We start from the raw sequence: 17,272 nt of genomic DNA on the forward strand, positions 1-17,272 counted from the left end.
GTTTATCATTGAAGACAGGGCCACATGTGAACAGCAGTAAGTAAAAATACACACATGTCACTTCTTAAAGCCAAAAGAATAAAAGTATTTCAGAAAGCATGATAAATAAAATAAAAATGGTAAAAAAAAAAAAAAAAGAAGATGAATGGAGGAAGCGAAACACACATCTGTTAGAGGGTCATCCACATGGAGGTTGGTGGCCAGGATCTGGTCTAACCGAGGCTTCTTGGACACTGAAGAGGAGGTTGTACACTCTGGGAAAACACAAACATTATTCAGCTTACTGAAACAAATACTGCATTTCTTGTAACATTTAGGGACTTGTGGGCACCAAGAGCTTAGATTACAAGCACTGTGCTCTGGGCTACACAGCTGCAGGAGAGCAGAGGGTGGAGTGGTGGCAGCGCCCAGGACAGAGACTGAGACGGCTGTGGGGGCAGAGAGGCCCAGAGGCAGGGACCAGCTTGCTGCAAGCAGACTTGCTCTGAGTTGGATTTTAGCGTTTGGCCTGCCACTGTGGGAATAAAGTTGAGTATAAACCCTTTTAACCCAAGAACTTGCCAGTCATTTTTTTAGTCTCACTGAATCCATAGTGAACTTGTCCAGGGCTGTAACCCATTGACAAGACAGCTTTCTTATGGCAGGCCTGTGAACTAACACATTATAATAACCTCCACTGCCATTAATGAGATAAGTGGGGTCCACATTTTCAGTCAGGTAAAATCCAAGGTACCATTGAAAGATGATTGAGATCACTGTCTAGTTATTTTTTGTACATAACAGTCCTACATTTCCTCCAATACAATACAAATTCATTTAAAAAATGTAAAGTCACAATTCTTGGAGCCAAGATGGCAGCGTGAGTAGAGCAGCGGAAATCTCCTCCCAAAACCACATATATCTATGAAAATATAACAAAGACAACTCTTCCTAGAATAAAGACCAGAGGACACAGGACAACATCCAGACCACATCCACACCTGCAAGAACCCAGCACCTCACGAAGGGGGTAAGATACAAGCTCTGGCCTGGCGGGACCCGAGTGCCCCTCCCCCCAGCTCCCGGCAGGAGAAGAGCAGGCAGAGCGGGAGGGAGAGGGAGCCCAGGACTGCTGAACACCCAGCCCCAGCCATCCGGACCAGAGCGCAGAGACAGTGCATGCGTGGGGCCCTGGACTCTAGGGAAACAGGGCAGAAAGAAAGGTGAGAGGGTACCGGAGGCTTGGCGCCAGCGGACATAAGAAAAGCGAGCGGCCATTTTTTTGTTGTTGTTGTTGTTCTTGTTTTGTTGAGGTGAGTGCTTTTTGGAAGTCTTAAAGGGACAGGGAACCCAATACTAGGGAAACAGGAAAGCAAGACCGGCAAGCAGGTATCAGAGGCTGGCACCGGAGAACAAAAGAAAAGTGAGTGGCCATTTTTGTTGTTGTTGTTGTTGTTGTTTTGTTTTGGCGAGTGCTTTTTGGAAGTCTTAAAGGGATAGGGACCCCAATACTAGGGAAACACGGCAGCAAAACCAGTGAGCAGGTGCCTGAGGCTGGTGTCAGAGAATAAAGAAAAACGAGCGGCCATTATTTATTTATTTATTTTTTATTTTTATTTTAATTTTTTAATTTAATTTTTTTGTGTGTGTAGTCGTTTTTTTTTTGGCGGGTGCTTTTTGGAAGTCTTAAAGGGGCAGGGCGGGACACTTAGTCCAGAGGTAGGGAATCCGGGGATCTCTGGGCACCCTAATCCCTTGGGCTGCAGGGAGCACAGAGGCCCCTTACGGAGATGAATAGCCTCCCGGCCGCTCCCCCTCCAACGCGACTCCACCACTTTGGAGCAGCTGCCCGAGCCAGGCCATGCCCACAGCAACAGCGGAGATAAACTCCATAGCAGCCTGGCAGGAAGCAGAAACCCTGTCTGCGCGCAGCTGCGCAGCACAAGCCACTAGAGGTCGCTGTTCTCCCAGGAGAGGAGGGACACAAACCAACAAGAAGGGAAGTTCTTCCAGCTGTCACTTGTCCCAGTTCTGCAGACTATTCCTATCACCATGAAAAGGCAAAGCTACAGGCAGACAAAGATCACAGACACAACACCAGAGAAGGAGACAGACCTAACCAGTCTTCCTGACAAAGAATTCAAAATAAGAATCATAAACATGCTGACAGAGATGCAGAGAAATACGCAAGAGAAATGGGATGAAGTCCGGAGGGAGATCACAGATGACAGAAAGGAGATTACAGAAATGAAACAAACTCTGGAAAGATTTATAAGCAGAATGGATAAGATGCAAGAGGCCATTGATGGAATTGAAACCAGAGAACAGGAACGCATAGAAGCTGACATAGAGAGAGATAAAAGGATTTCCAGGAATGAAACAATATTAAGAGAACTGTGTGACCAGTCCAAAATGAACAATATCCATATTATAGGGGTGCCAGAAGAAGAAGAGAGAGGAAAAGGGATGGAAAGTATCTTAGAAGAAATAATTGCAGAAAACTTCCCCAAACTGGGGGAGGAAATAATCGAACAGACAACGGAAATACACAGAACCCCCAACAGAAAGGATCCAAGGAGGACAACACCAAGACACATAATAATTAAAATGGCAAAGATCAAGGACAAGGAAAGAGTGTTAAAGGCAGCTAGAGAGAAAAAGGACACCTATAAAGGAAAACCCATCAGGCTAACATCAGACTTCTCGACAGAAACCCTACAGGCCAGAAGAGAATGGCATGATATATTTAATGCAATGAAACAGAAGGGCCTTGAACCAAGGATACTGTATCCAGCACGACTATCATTTAAATATGACGGAGGTATTAAACAATTCCCAGACAAGCAAAAGATGAGGGAATTTACTTCCCACAAACCACCTCTACAGGACATCCTACTGGGACTGCTCTAGATGGGAGCACTCCTAGGAAGAGCACAGAACAAAACACCCAACATATGAAGAATGGAGGAGGAGGAATAAGAAGGGAGAGAAGAAAAGAATCTCCAGACAGTGTATATAACATCTCAATAAGCGAACTAAGTTAGGCAGTAAGATACTAAAGAGGCTAACCTTGAACCTTTGGTAACCATGAATTTAAAGCCTGCAATGGCAATAAGTACATATCTTTAAATAGTCACCCTAAATGTAAATAGACTGAATGCGCCAATCAAAAGACACAGAGTAATAGAATGGATGAAAAAGCAAGACCCATCTATATGCTGCTGACAAGAAACTCACCTCAAACCCAAAGACATGTACAGACTAAAAGTCAAGGGATGGAAAAACATATTTCAAGCAAACAACAGCGAGAAGAAAGCAGGGGTTGCAGTACTAATATCAGACAAAACAGACTTCAAAACAAATAAAGTAACAAGAGATAAAGAAGGACACTACATAATGATAAAGGGCTCCATCTAACAAGAGGATATAACCATTCTAAATATATACACACCCAACACAGGAGCACCAGCATATGTGAAACAAATACTAACAGAACTAAAGGGGGAAATAGACTGCAATGCATTCATTCTAGGAGACTTCAACACACCACTCACCCCAAAGGACAGATCCACCAGGCAGAAAATAAGTAAGGACAAGGAAGCACTGAACAACACAGTAGAGCAGATGGACCTAATAGACATCTATAGAAGTCTACATCCAAAAGCAACAGGATATACATTCTTCTCAAGTGCACATGGAACATTCTCCAGAATAGACCACATACTAGCCCACAAAGAGAGCCTCAGCAAAATCCAAAATATTGAAATTCTACCAACCAACTTTTCAGACCACAAAGTTATAAAACTAGAAATAAATTGTACAAAGAAAACAAAAAGGCTCACAAACACATGAAGGCTTAACAACATGCTCCTAAATAATCAATGGATCAACGAACAAATTAAAATAGAGATCAAAGAATATATAGAAACAAATGACAACAATAACACAAAGCCCCAACTTCTGTGGGACGCAGTGAAAACAGTCTTAAGAGGAAAGTATATAGCGATCCAGGCACACTTGAAGAAGCAAGAACAATCCCAAATGAATAGTCTAACATCACAATTATCGAAATTGGAAAAAGAAGAACAAATGAGGCCTAAAGTCAGCAGAAGGAGGGACATAATAAAGAACAGAGAAGAAATAAACAAAATTGAGAAGAATAAAACAATAGCAAAACTCAATGAAACCAAGAGCTGGTTCTTTGAGAAAATAAACAAAATAGATAAGCCTCTAGCCAAACTTATTAAGAGAAAAAGAGAATCAACACAAATCAACAGAATCAGAAATGAGAATGGAAAAATCATGAGAGACTCCACAGAAATACAAAGAATTATTAAAGACTACTATGAAAACCTATATGCCAACAAGCTGGAAAACCTAGAAGAAATGGACAACTTCCTAGAAAAATACAACCTTCCAAGACTAACCAAGGAAGAAGCACAAAAGTTAAACAAACCAATTATGAGCAAAGAAATTGAAAAGGTAATCAAAAAACTACCCAAGAACAAAGCACCCAGGCCTGACGGATTCACCTTGGAAATTTATCAGACACACAGAGAAGACATAATACCCATTCTTCTTAAAGTTTTCCAAAAAATAGAAGAGGAGGGAATACTCCCAAACTCATTCTATGAAGCCAACATCTCCCTAATACCAATAGCAGACAAAGACCCCACCAAAAAAGAAAATTACAGACCAATATCCCTGATGAATGTAGATGCAAAAATACTTAATAAAATATTAGCAAACCGAATACAAAAGTGTACCAAAAGGATCATACACCATGACCAAGTGGGATTCATCCCAGGGATGCAAGGATGGTACAACATTCGAAAATCCATCAACATCATCCACCACATCAACAAAAAGAAAGACAAAAACCACATGATCATCTCCATAGATGCTGAAAAAGCATTTGACAAAGTTCAACATCCATTCATGATAAAAACTCTCAGCAAAATGGGAATAGAGGGCAAGTACTTCAACATAATAAAGGCCATATATCATAAACCCCAGCCAACATTATACTGAACAGCGAGAAGCTGAAAGCTTGTCCTCTGAGATCGGGAACTAGACAGGGATGACCACTCTCCCCACTGCTTTTTAACATAGTACTGGAGGTCCTAGCTACGGCAATCAGACAAAACAAAGAAATACAAGGAATCCAGATTGGTAAAGAAGAAGTTAAACTGTCACTATTTGCAGATGACATGATATTGTACATAAAAAACCCTAAAGACTCCACCCCAAAACTGCTAGAAATGATATAGGAATACAGCAAAGTTGCAGGATACAAAATTAACACACAGAAATCTGTAGCTTTCCAATGCACTAACATTGACCCAATAGAAAGAGAAATCAGGAAAACAATTCCATTTATAATTGCATCAAAAAGAATAAAATACCTAGGAATAAATCTAACCAAAGAAGTGAATGACCTATACTCTGAAAACTACAAGTCACTCTTAAGAGAAATTAAAGGGGACACTAACAAATGGAAACTCATCCCATGCTCTTGGCTAGGAAGAATTAATATCATCAAAATAGCCATCCTGCCCAAAGCAATATACAGATTTGATGCAATCCCTATCAAATTACCAGCAACATTCTTCAATGAACTGAAACAAATAATTCAAAAATTCATATGGAAACACCAAAGACCCTGAATAGCCAAAGGAATCCTGAGAAAGAAGAACAAAGTAGGGGGGATCTCACTCCCCAATTTCAAGCTCTACTACAAAGCCATAGTAATCAAGATAATTTGGTACTGGCACAATAACAGAGCCACAGACCAGTGGAACAGACTAGAGACTCCAGACATTAACGTAAACAAATATGGTCAATTAATATTTGATAAAGGGGCCATGGACATAAAATGGCGAAATGATAGTCTCTTCAACAGATGGTGCTGGCAAAACTAGACAGCTACACATAGGAGAATGAAACTGGACCATTGTCTAACCCCATATACAAAAATAAATTCAAAATGGATCAAAGACCTGAATGTAAGCCATGAAACCATTAAACTCGTGGAAAAAAACATAGGCAAAAACCTCTTAGACATAGACATGAGCGACCTCTTCTTGACCATATCTCCCCGGGCAAGGAGAACAACAGCAAAAATGTACAAGTGGGACTATATCAATCTGAAAAGCTTCTGTACAGCAAAAGACACCATCAATAGAACAAAAAGGAACCCTACAGTATGGGAGAATATATTTGTAAATGACAGATCCGATAAAGGCTTGACGTCCACAATATATAAAGAGCACACATGCCTCAACAAACAAAAATCAAATAATCCAATTAAAAAACGGGCAGAGGAACTGAACAGACAGTTCTCCAAAAAAGAAATACAGATGGCCAACAGACACATGAAAAGATGCTCCACATCACTAATTATCAGAGAAATGCAAATTAAAACTACAATGAGGTATCACCTCACACCAGTAAGGATGGCTGCCATCCAAAAGACAAACAACAACAAATGTTGGTGAGGTTGTGGAGAAAGGGCAACCCTCCAACACTGCTGGTGGGAATGTAAACTAGTGCAACCATTGTGGAAAGCAGTATGGAGGTTCATCAAAATGCTCAAAAGAGACTTACCAGTTGACCCAGGAATTGCACTCCTAGGAATTTACCCTAAGAATGCAGCAATCAAGTTTGAGAAAGACCAGTGCACCCGTATGTTTATCGCAGCACTACATACAATAGCCAAGAATTGGAAACAACCTAAATGTCCATCGGAAGATGAATGGATAAAGGAAGATGTGGTACATATACACAATGGAATACTACTCAGCCATAAGAAGAGGGCAAATCCTACCATTTGCAGCAACATGGATGGAGCTGGAAGGTATTATGCTCAGTGAAATAAGCCAAGCAGAGAAAGAGAAATACCAAATGATTTCACTCATCTGTGGAGTATAAGAACAAGGGAAAAACTGAAGGAACAGAACAGCAGCGGAATCACAGAACCCAAGAATGGACTAACAGGTACCAAAGGGAAACGGACTGGGGAGGATGGGTGGGTAGGGAGGGATGGGGGGGGAGAAAGAAGGGGGATATTAAGATCAGCATGCATGGGGGGGTGGGAGAAAGGGGAGGGCTGTACAACACAGAGAAGACAAGTAGTGATTCTACAACATTTAGCTATGCTGGTGGACAGTGACTGTAAAGGGGTTTATAGCGGGGACCTGGTATAGGGGAGAGCCTAGTAAACATAATATTCTTCATGTAAGTGTAGATTAAAGATAACAAACAAAAAAAGAGAAAGAAAAAAAGGGGGATTACTCCATGAGAGGATAAAACTAACTGTAAATCAATGACTAATGCATGCTTTAAATATCCTTAATTTTGATCACTTAAAGTGTGTCAGATGATCGGCTATGGAGGTACACTTTTCTGATAATATTCCTTTCTCTTAAAAAAAAAAAAAAAGCAGTTCCTGTGTGGTGACCTCCAATGAGTTCTACACAATGGTATAAAGGGCAGATCAAAGTGTGGGTAAAGGGTCTGTTTGTGTTTATACAGAGTATCAAAGCCTAATTTGGCTACCCAGAAAATGAACTAAGATACGATATGATGAAGAACTTCCAACATCAGCACTCTCTGGAAGAGTCATACCAGAAGATGATCATCAAAAAACCTCGACAAAGATCCAGGCAATGCTGCAGTTGTAGCTGCATTCATCCCACCAGTTCCTGGACTTGCCGTTGGAATGAAGAAGGAGATATCTAAGCTGGCCTGTGCATACAGTAAAACAACAAATTTGACTGGATCTATACTGTTGGAACTCAACCAAGAATTAGGAGAAGTGCAAGTTGTAGCACTCCAAAATCTTACAACTACAGACTATCTACTGTTAAAAGAACATATGGGATGTGAACAGTTTCCAGGAATGGGCTGTTTTAATTTGTCTGATTTCTCTCAGACTGTTCAAGTACAGTTGGACAATAGTCATCATAGCATAGACAAATTTTCACAAATGCCTAGGGTGCTTAACTGGTTTTCTTGGCCTCACTGGAGATGGCTGGTAATTATAGATCAGCTTTGGTTATGTAACTGTATTACGATTATGTTAATGTGTGTGCACAATTTAATTAGTAGTTTAAAACCTATACATGCTTAAATTACTCTACAAGAAGATATATCAAAGAAATAATCAATCTTCCCATGTTTTCTTCTGTCTACCTTGATAGCTTTTCTTCTTCCTTCCTAATTACAACCCTTAAATAGAATTCGTGCCTCATGTCGAATTTACCGAGTATCATAATTCCTCCAAGTGGTAAAGATACCTCAAGACAAATGCTGGGCATAGAAGCCACAGGGCATAAATATGCAAAGAAGTAAAAAGCTAACCTTTTCAAACAATAAGGCTTCTCTCTCTCACTTACCAACTTAACATTTCCCTGTATGGCCCTGGAAGATGACTGGTTAGCCAGAGACGGGTAAGATTCCTCAAGGGAGGAACAACCTAAGACAGGCACGGTCGCAGGGGGGCCATCAGGTGAGAAATTGGGGATCAACAGTGGTGTGACTTAGAACCTCACCCACCCTGTTTGGAGAGAAATCTTCTGCATCCGTGGATGTTTTGTTGCCCTTGTCTAGCTTGGATTAACACATAGTCTACAGGCACACACCTGATCATCTACATTTGCTCTCTTACAACACTAAACTAAGTTTTCTACCTTTATCTTGCATCTACGTAACACTTCAGCATTTTATTAAAAAAATAAATAAATAATAATAATAATAAAGGGAGAAATGTGGGATCCACATATAAATCAAGTATAAAAATCAAACAAATATTCATATTTGACCTGATTGTTTATAGTTCATAATGCGTGATCAAAACTGAAAGTTTCTGTGATGACTGCCCTTGCACTGTTCACCATGTAAGAACTTATTCACTGTGTAAGAATTTGTTCACCATGTAAGAACTTGTTTGTTATACTTCAGAAGATTGGAGACTGTTGAGAATTAGGCTTGGGGTTGATTAATGATTGTGCATTGAGTCCCCTATACAGAATTTTATTGTTGTTAACAACCATTTGATCAATAAATATAAGATATGCCCTTTAAAAAAAAATGTAAAGTCAAATGAATGACAAGCTAAGAAATTGTTTGCAACAGATAACACAGAGTAAGGATCAATAATCCTGATATTGAAAAACAGTTGCAAATTAAGACACCTGTCAACATCACAGGAAAGACTGGCAATTCTTAGGGCTTTTAATGCTCTAAAATTGGCAAACAAATATGTAAAAAATCAATATATTGATTATCTCATTGGTAGTCAATAGAATTAAATAAAATAACAGTGAGATACTATTTTTCAAATACTGATTGAGCAAAATTACAAAAGTTGTAAAAATATTCGGTGCTAGAGAAAATGCAGCAAAATAGACATTTTCACTCATAATTTACAAATAAATAGAATTTGTTACAACTATTCAAATTTCACTTGCTGGACTGTGTTTGTAGCATTGTCACAGCAATTCCACTTATAGTGATTTCTTCAAAGAAATTATTAAAAGTTTTATGCACTGTTTTGTACTGCCTTATGTCATGATAAAAATAATTTTAAATAATCATCAGTGTACAAATAAACATATATCCAAGGAAGTTAGCCATCACATTAAAAGAAATTAGGAATACAATAAAACTGGAAAACAATTGTTTACTGTTTATTGACTTTGTGAAATGAAACTGAAGACATGCCATTTGCTTACATCTGAAGAAACTGAATACTTTGCACTTTAGTCCTCTCTATGTAGTGTCTCTGCCATGGAGAAAATATGATACCATAGGGGCCAAGGGCAGGTTGCCCCAAGAGATGCCACAGTGGCATATTTATTTCTTTGGATTGAAACAACTGGAAAAACAGCAGAAGCTGGAGGGATTCTCTGATCTGTCTTTGTTGCCCTTGTCTTGAAACCAGAAAATAGATCTCCAGTGGGAAAGGTGCCTGTCCTCCATGCTCTTCGAGATAGAGAGACAGCCTTATCATGAGAGATGGAATTCAAGGCCAAAGAACCTGTAAACAAACCTTGCTACTATTTACTAATTTACCACCCAGCCCAAATGCTTTTAGAATTCCTTACTAACTGAAGCTCCCAAACCTGTTTTCTTTGTTCTGTCAGTTCCTCTCAGGTTTATGTTTCTTTGTCTAAAATGTATAAAGGCTGCCTGCATTGGTCACTTCTTTGTGTTACAGGTTGAGTTCAATTTTCCTTGGTTCCCGTCCCCACCACAACAAAGACCTGAAAGGCAGAGACATAGGAGAGAAGCAGAATGAAAGTTTTATTTGAATACACTCCTAGGGAGGAATGGGCCAGAGTCAAGGCAGACACGGGCAGACTGCTTACTGTGGGGCTTCTTTTATGGGGTTTTTGGCAGGGCAGAGAAGTCCTTGATTGACAATCTCTGGCCTTAGGGGACCTGGTCTAATTGGTTAAATGGGGACATGGGCCATGCTCTGATGGTTTCTGTGCCCGTCTTCTGGTGTTTTTTTTTTTTTTTAATCTGGGGAATGTCTCTGCTTGGAAGCTTCTCATCTGGGTAGTTGTTTTCATCTGGGGAGTGTCTGGACATTCCAAGTCACTCTTGGTCCTTGAAACTTCAACTAATTAACTCTGTGAGTCCTTTCTGGCTTTCTAGGTTTATCTGGTTAACTCTTTGTGTCCCTTTTAGTGGGATCCACTGGCCTTATTCTCCTTCCACCTGCTCACATCTACCTTTCTGCCTAATATTTGGACTCAGTTTCATTGCTGGGCCTCTGTACATACATAATAACACTGATTTTTTTCTCCTGTTCATCTGTCTCATGTCAATTTGATTCTTAGACCAGCTAGAAGAACCTTCACAGGTAGAGGAAAATTCTTCCTTCCCAACAATACTGATGATGAAATGAGTGAGGGGATGAGTTTCTTAATTTTGAATCCTATTTCATTTCATCTGCTCCCCTGTTTTGCCTTCCTTTCACAGGAAGTATTTTGTATAAGAGACTGAGGTGCATCTCCATCAAGTAGGGATTTCTAAATTTCAGTGGTATTTCTTCAGATTTCCATCCTCTCTAGGAATGAGGCCCTTGGAGATGGACCAGAAGACCTCATCTGATGTGGGTCCTGTCTGTTGTGGCAGGTATTCATCTCATGAAATAGATCCTCTTCTAGAGAATCCCTTCTTCTGGATGAAACTGAGAATGGTACATCATAGATAGGATTCAAAATTTAATGGCTTAGCCCTTACTCTAGGACACACAACTGTAAAATTTAATATGTAAGCCCTCTGACCTAAAATCCAATGATCCTTCCAGCATCCTCTGCTGGTGAATTCTTGATATTTTTAATACTCATTCTCCTTTTGATGAGCTCTTGAAATTCCTCCACTTTTATTACCAGTTCCTTTATATAGCACTTACTATGTGCTGGCCACCATTCATATAGATGGCTGATTCAGTTAACTCACAAGAACCAAATAAGGTAGCAGTGTTATTTTCTTCACTTCACAGATTAGGAAACTGGAGCTTGGAAAGGTAAATTTTCTACTCAAAGACCCCATAGCTAGTAAATGATGTAAGTGGGGTTCAAATCCAGGATATCCTTGCTTTTAATCCTCTACCATGGCTCCTCATTTCCCACTGGTTATTCATTATTTCTGTGATCCAGAGTCTGCACCTTCTTTCTGTTAGGCAGAAAACAGATGTGAGCAGGTGGGGAGAAAATAAAGCCAGTAAAGCCCACTGAAAGGGACTCAAGGAGTTAACCAGGTAAAACCAGAAAGCCACAAAGGACTCACAGAGTTAATCAGTTAATTAGTTGAATTTCTGAAGTCCAGGAGCAACTCGGAATGTCTGGCTGTTCCCCAGATAAAGAGAAGTATCAGAGCACAGCCTATGTCTTCACTGTACCAATCAGATCATGCCACTGCGAAATCTACTCAGCCTGCAAAAAGGCCTGGATTATTTTTTAACTTAACCTATATGCAATTTTTCCTCTTCCTCCAGCCTCTTAATCAAGTAACTTTGTAACCAGAATAGGAGATAGACCTTCAAAGTGTAAATAAATGTATGTGGATAAAGAATGCTAACATCTGAACCAACACAGTCACCTAAAAAACCCTACTCTTCAGACAAAATGTCAAAGGAATTATGAATCACCTGTATACATCATACCTTATGCTGACCCCTACCCAAAAAACACTATGAAACCCTAGACCCTAAGCCCTTAAGCATGCCTGCCTCCTCTCTGAGGTGACCACACTCGCCTTTCTTCAAGTCTGTCACTCTGTTCTACTCCAGGTAAACAGGGAGGGGCTGCCGAAAGCTCTGATTTGGGCTTGAAAGTTCCCATCGCCTGGGTGACCCAGACAGGACTGCAGCTGCATGATCACGCTCTTCAGGAGCCTGCCTGAAAAATCTCCTTTCTCTGCTTTGGGAAGTTCTGAGAACATAATCTCACTCCATCCAGTGTTCTGTGGCTCCCTCAAATCCTAGGCACTTAGCTCTCACTGTGCAGATTCAAGCAGAAACTGGATGGCAGATGACCCTGGCCTTAGGAGTTGGCAAGGGATCTGCCCGACGCCGAGCAGGAGTTCAATGAGCTTCCCTTTCCTCCCTCTGTTCTTCCTTGCTCTCTGCTGCCTGCAAGACAGCTGCTGTTCCCTGCTACTCTCGCTTCAATGAATTCCTTCCTTATTTTTCTCTCCGACTTCCCTGAGTCTCTGAACTGAATTTCTTCCCCCACACTGTCATCCAGGCTTTTCTGTTCCATTTATAGAGTGCAAGCTGAGTATATTTACCGTAATTCTTACGGGCCCTATGATTTTCACAATGGTAAATGAACATTGACTTCTACTTAAAGTCACCAGCTGCATTAACCCCTAACAAGAAAGTCAGGTTGTCCTTTGAAGCCCTGAAGCCAAACTTTGACTTCTCTCTAGTTATGAAAGTCCTAGAAGACATCTTCTTCAAACAGGAGGCTGTTTAGTTTGCCTTGAATTCATTGTTTAATGTGGTCACCTTCATGAATTATCTTAGCTAGATCTTCTGGGTAACTTGCTGCAGCTTCTACATCAGTGCTGGCTGCTTCAGCCACACTTTTATGTTATGGGGATGGCTTCTTTCCTTAAACCTCATCAACCAACCTTCAAATTTTTCTTCTGCAGCTTCCTCACCAACCTCAGCCTTCGCAGAATTGGATAAAGTTAGGGCCTTGCTCTGGATTAGGCTTTGGTTAAGGGAATGTGGGGGTTGGTTTGATCTACACAAACCATTAAAACTTTCTCAATAGCAACAATAAGGCTGTTTTGCTTTCTTATAATTCATGTGTTTGGTGGAGTAACACTTTTGATTTCCTTCAAGAACTTTTCCTTTCCCTTCACAACTTGGCTGTTTGGTATAAGAGGCCTAGCTTTTGGCCCACCTTGGCTTTCTGGCATGAGTTCTCACTATGCTTAATCATTTCTAGCTTTTTATTTAAAGTGGGAGACATGTGACTCTTCTTTCACTGGACCATTTAGAGGCCACTGTAGGCTTATTAACTGGCCTAATGTCCATATTACTATGTTTAGGGAATGGTGAGTCCCAAGGAGGGGTTGCGAGGGATGGCTGGTCAGGGGAACAGTCAGAACATACACAATGTTTATTGATTGTTTGTCATCTTCTATGGGCATAGTTTGTGGGGTCCCAAAACAATTACAATAGTACCATGAAATATCACTGATCACACATATCATGAGAATGACCAAAATGTGACACAGAGACATGAAGTGAGCAAATGCTATTAGAAAAATGTTGCTGATAGACTTGCTCAATGCAGGGTTGCCACAAACCTTCTATTTATAAAAAACACAATAGCTACAAAGTGCAATAAAGCAAGTGCCATAAGATGTACCTTTTTAGTTAGGGAAAAGATAATGTTATACAGCTTTTCATTTATTGATAAGAAATCCTAGTGTCCTCTAGCTCAACTATATGAGGCTGTTTCTCCATGCCTTTAACAGGCCTCCCAGTTTAAATTCAGCCTTTCACACCAGCATCTTCCTTGTGTCTACAGTCATTTTGTCCCTAGGGCCTGGGCATGACAGTCCCATAGAAAAGACTGATTTCCCTTGCACTGTATTTCATCCAGCCACATGGGCCTAGTCCCCTGGCCAAATGCTGCCTAGCCTACAGCAGCCAGAGAAGAGCCACAAATGACGCACCACTTCAGCCTCTGCCAGGTCCTAGAAATCATCGCACACTGTGCCCCAGGATCTGTCATACCAGATCTCCACTCTCCCAGAGCACCTGGTGTCTCCTTCACTGACTCTTGGAAAACTTTAAGGAGAATGGGTATTATGTTTTCTCTGTGTGTCTGATAAAATTCCGATCCTTCACTGACCCTTATCTCACCTAGAAACGCACAAATGTGGCTGTTACTCATTCTGAAAGGTTGTGGGTGAGTGCTGGTATAATAAACTTGATTGATGAGTCTGGGCATGGTGAGGAAGGACACTCCAATGTTCCATGAAGTAGAAGGTAACCTCTAGAGAGAATAAGCCATTACACGTGCTTGTGGCTTGTCTTGGTTATGATCAAGGGGTGATAGTAACCTGGCCCAGACCAGGTATTCATTTTTTACTGTTGGATGTTTAAAGGTTAAATATACTGACATCATTTTTCAAATTCCAGTCCTATCATCTGATCCAAACCCTCTATCCTGCCCCTCTCACTTCCATAATTTCTCCAAATATAACATTTGTTTGACTTGTCAGATCCATAGACCCCTGATTTTTCAGCTCCCTCGAATTATTATCTTTCTGCCTTCACTTGCCTTCTTGTTAAATACTTGCTATGACCATAACTACATTCTCCTGACCAAAAGAAAGACTCTGGACATTGTAACCTTCCATCACACCTACCTGGTTGTATATACATGCAGGATAAGCTTAACTGTCCACCTTCTTTGAATCAGTTTCTGAAATGTTGAGTTTCATTGCAGATAATTATAACTGGTATCATTAGAAAATTATTGTTAAACTTATGTTAAACCCTCAATATTTTTAAATGGTCTTACCATTTTCCTAGATAAACTCATTCTCATCTCTCATTACTTTGTTAATATCTTCTTAATAATTAATAGTGTAGAACCTGAAGAATCAAAAGTTAGCATAAGCACAGCCATCTTAAAGGCTCAAACACCATTTTCTAACCTAGAAGGAGAAAAATTACTAGAACTTTGAAAAACAAGTTAGTCAGCCAGTGTTAATTGTAGTGACCTTTAGTTAGCTAACCTCAATCAGTTAAGCTTATCTTGCTAGAACCACCCTAAACATACCGAAAGTGATTTTACCTAACCAGACCCCCAGGATGTGGTGTCAGCCGAAAATTTATGTGTCTATGGAAAAACACTGTATTGTGACTGTAGAAAATACTGCCCCTTTGAAAATGCTATAAAAACTTCTGGCTTTGTGTGTTCGGGGTCCTTGTTGAGACCCGCTGCGTCGGGCTAACGCATGGACCCCAGCTAGCTGGCCTCTGAATAAATTCCTCTTGCTTGTTGCATCAAGAGACGCCTTCTGTGAGTGATTTGGGGCGGCGTCCTCCTCTGGGAGAATCCAACAATAGCTAATGTTCTTGGATATCTAAATCTCTACCTTATCTCTGCTCACCAAACTTCATGTAGATCAAGGGGGGGTGGAATCTCAGGGTTTTAGTACTGGATTTCAGGTCACTTACTGTAAAGGAATGCAGGAAACACCCTAGAGCGAGAGCCACCCAGCTTCCATAGAAAATACTCGAGGCTAACATCCCTGACCCCTGCCCTAAGCTAGATAACTAGGAGTGGGCAACCCTAAGGGGGACGAAACTCGTGATAAGACGTTAAGGAATGCTTGTGCAAAGGTCAGGCAAGCGGTGGGTCCCCGTTTCAACTTTATTGGTTAAAGTATGGGATGTGTTTTAAATTCATTGGTTGTGGTAATGTGTGGGCTTTGGTGCAACGGCTGTGAAAATCCTATATAATCTATACCTAAAGTTGCTTGGGGGTCGACAGCTCGGACTCGACCTGCGTGTCAGGGGAGGTGCTGTCGGCCCCAGCTAGCTGGCTGAATAAAGACTTTGCTTGGATTTACATCTCCGTGCCTGTGTGGTTTGTTCTCTGGAGAAGCCCCGGAGTCCCGAACCCTAACACTTACTATTATGGGAAAAGCCAGTTAGGAGATAATTAGTTTTTAGTGACCTGGCTTCTATCCAGAGGATCTTCAACCATTGCCAAGTCCACTAGCTTGATAGTTTTCACATGCACATTTTTAAAAATTTCGTTTCCTCTTGTTATAAAGTCCCCTCTCCAGCTACCATTTTATCTCTCTGCTCTCTCATATAGTCAAACTTATTGAAAGAATTATATATTCTTGAAAGAATATAATTCATTGGACTCATTGTACATGGCATTTAATTGGGTATTTAATGCACAATACCTGCCAAAAAGTAGGTGCTCTGGACATGGTAACCTTCCATCACACCTACCTGGTTGTATATACATGCAGGATGTTTAACTGTCCAAATAAATTTGGCCAAATAAATTTTGCTGAATAACAGAGTAAATGATTAAATAATTTAATTAGTTAATTCATGTCAAATATGTATTTAAAATTGACAAGAGGGGCAAAAGAATTGGGAAGTGAGCCAACACCATGTTCCTACAAGGGCTTTTAAGCCCTAAATGCTAGAAAAGGGGAAGGGTTAAAACTCAATTTGTATCTAATGCTGGGATATTTAACAAGTTAATAGACTCTAAGTTTAGTGTTGAATTACTACAAATCTTTCTTTAAATGTTATCTCTTTATATTAATATTAACAGAGAAGTGACTTGTAAAACACGAACTTGCATTATAATAGTTCAATTGATAGAGAAAGGACATAATTTATCTCTCCTTTCAGTTTTAGTTATACTATCCTAAGGAATGAGGAAATGAGCCATTGAGTCTTTGCATCCTTACGTTTTGTTCTCAGTGACCAGAATTACAGTGACAAAAACAAAGAGTCGTGCCTTGTAGAAATAACCATATATTATTGACAAACCATTCAATAATCATTAACTTCTCTTTTCTCAAAGAAACTAAAGAAAAAATTAATTCGTTTTGATTTGGTAATATGAAGAAAAATGTCAAAACCGAACTAAAAATATATATTATATGCAAATGAAAACTGTTAAATGAAAAGACCTCATGTTATATTTATGAAACCCTAAAAAAGTCAGGAAGTCCACTCAAATTCATAAAATCAAGAACAAGAAATTACAACAAA

The 17,272-nt window shown here is 40.1% G+C and overlaps 1 protein-coding gene across 1 annotated transcript in view; it reads right to left on the reverse strand.

The window, feature by feature from the left end:
- LOC130680543 (spliceosome-associated protein CWC15 homolog) overlaps positions 1-14,219 on the reverse strand; it is a 31,839-nt gene extending 17,620 nt beyond the window's left edge. The window contains exons 1-2 of the mRNA XM_057491279.1: positions 14,188-14,219; positions 166-556 (exon numbers count right to left, since the gene is read on the reverse strand). Of these exons, the coding sequence (XP_057347262.1) occupies positions 166-556; positions 14,188-14,219 (423 nt within the window). The remainder of the gene's footprint in view (positions 1-165; positions 557-14,187) is intronic.
- Positions 14,220-17,272: the final 3,053 nt, after the last annotated feature.

Source organism: Manis pentadactyla, chromosome 14 (assembly GCF_030020395.1).
Source record: "Manis pentadactyla isolate mManPen7 chromosome 14, mManPen7.hap1, whole genome shotgun sequence".
NCBI lineage: Eukaryota > Metazoa > Chordata > Mammalia > Pholidota > Manidae > Manis > Manis pentadactyla.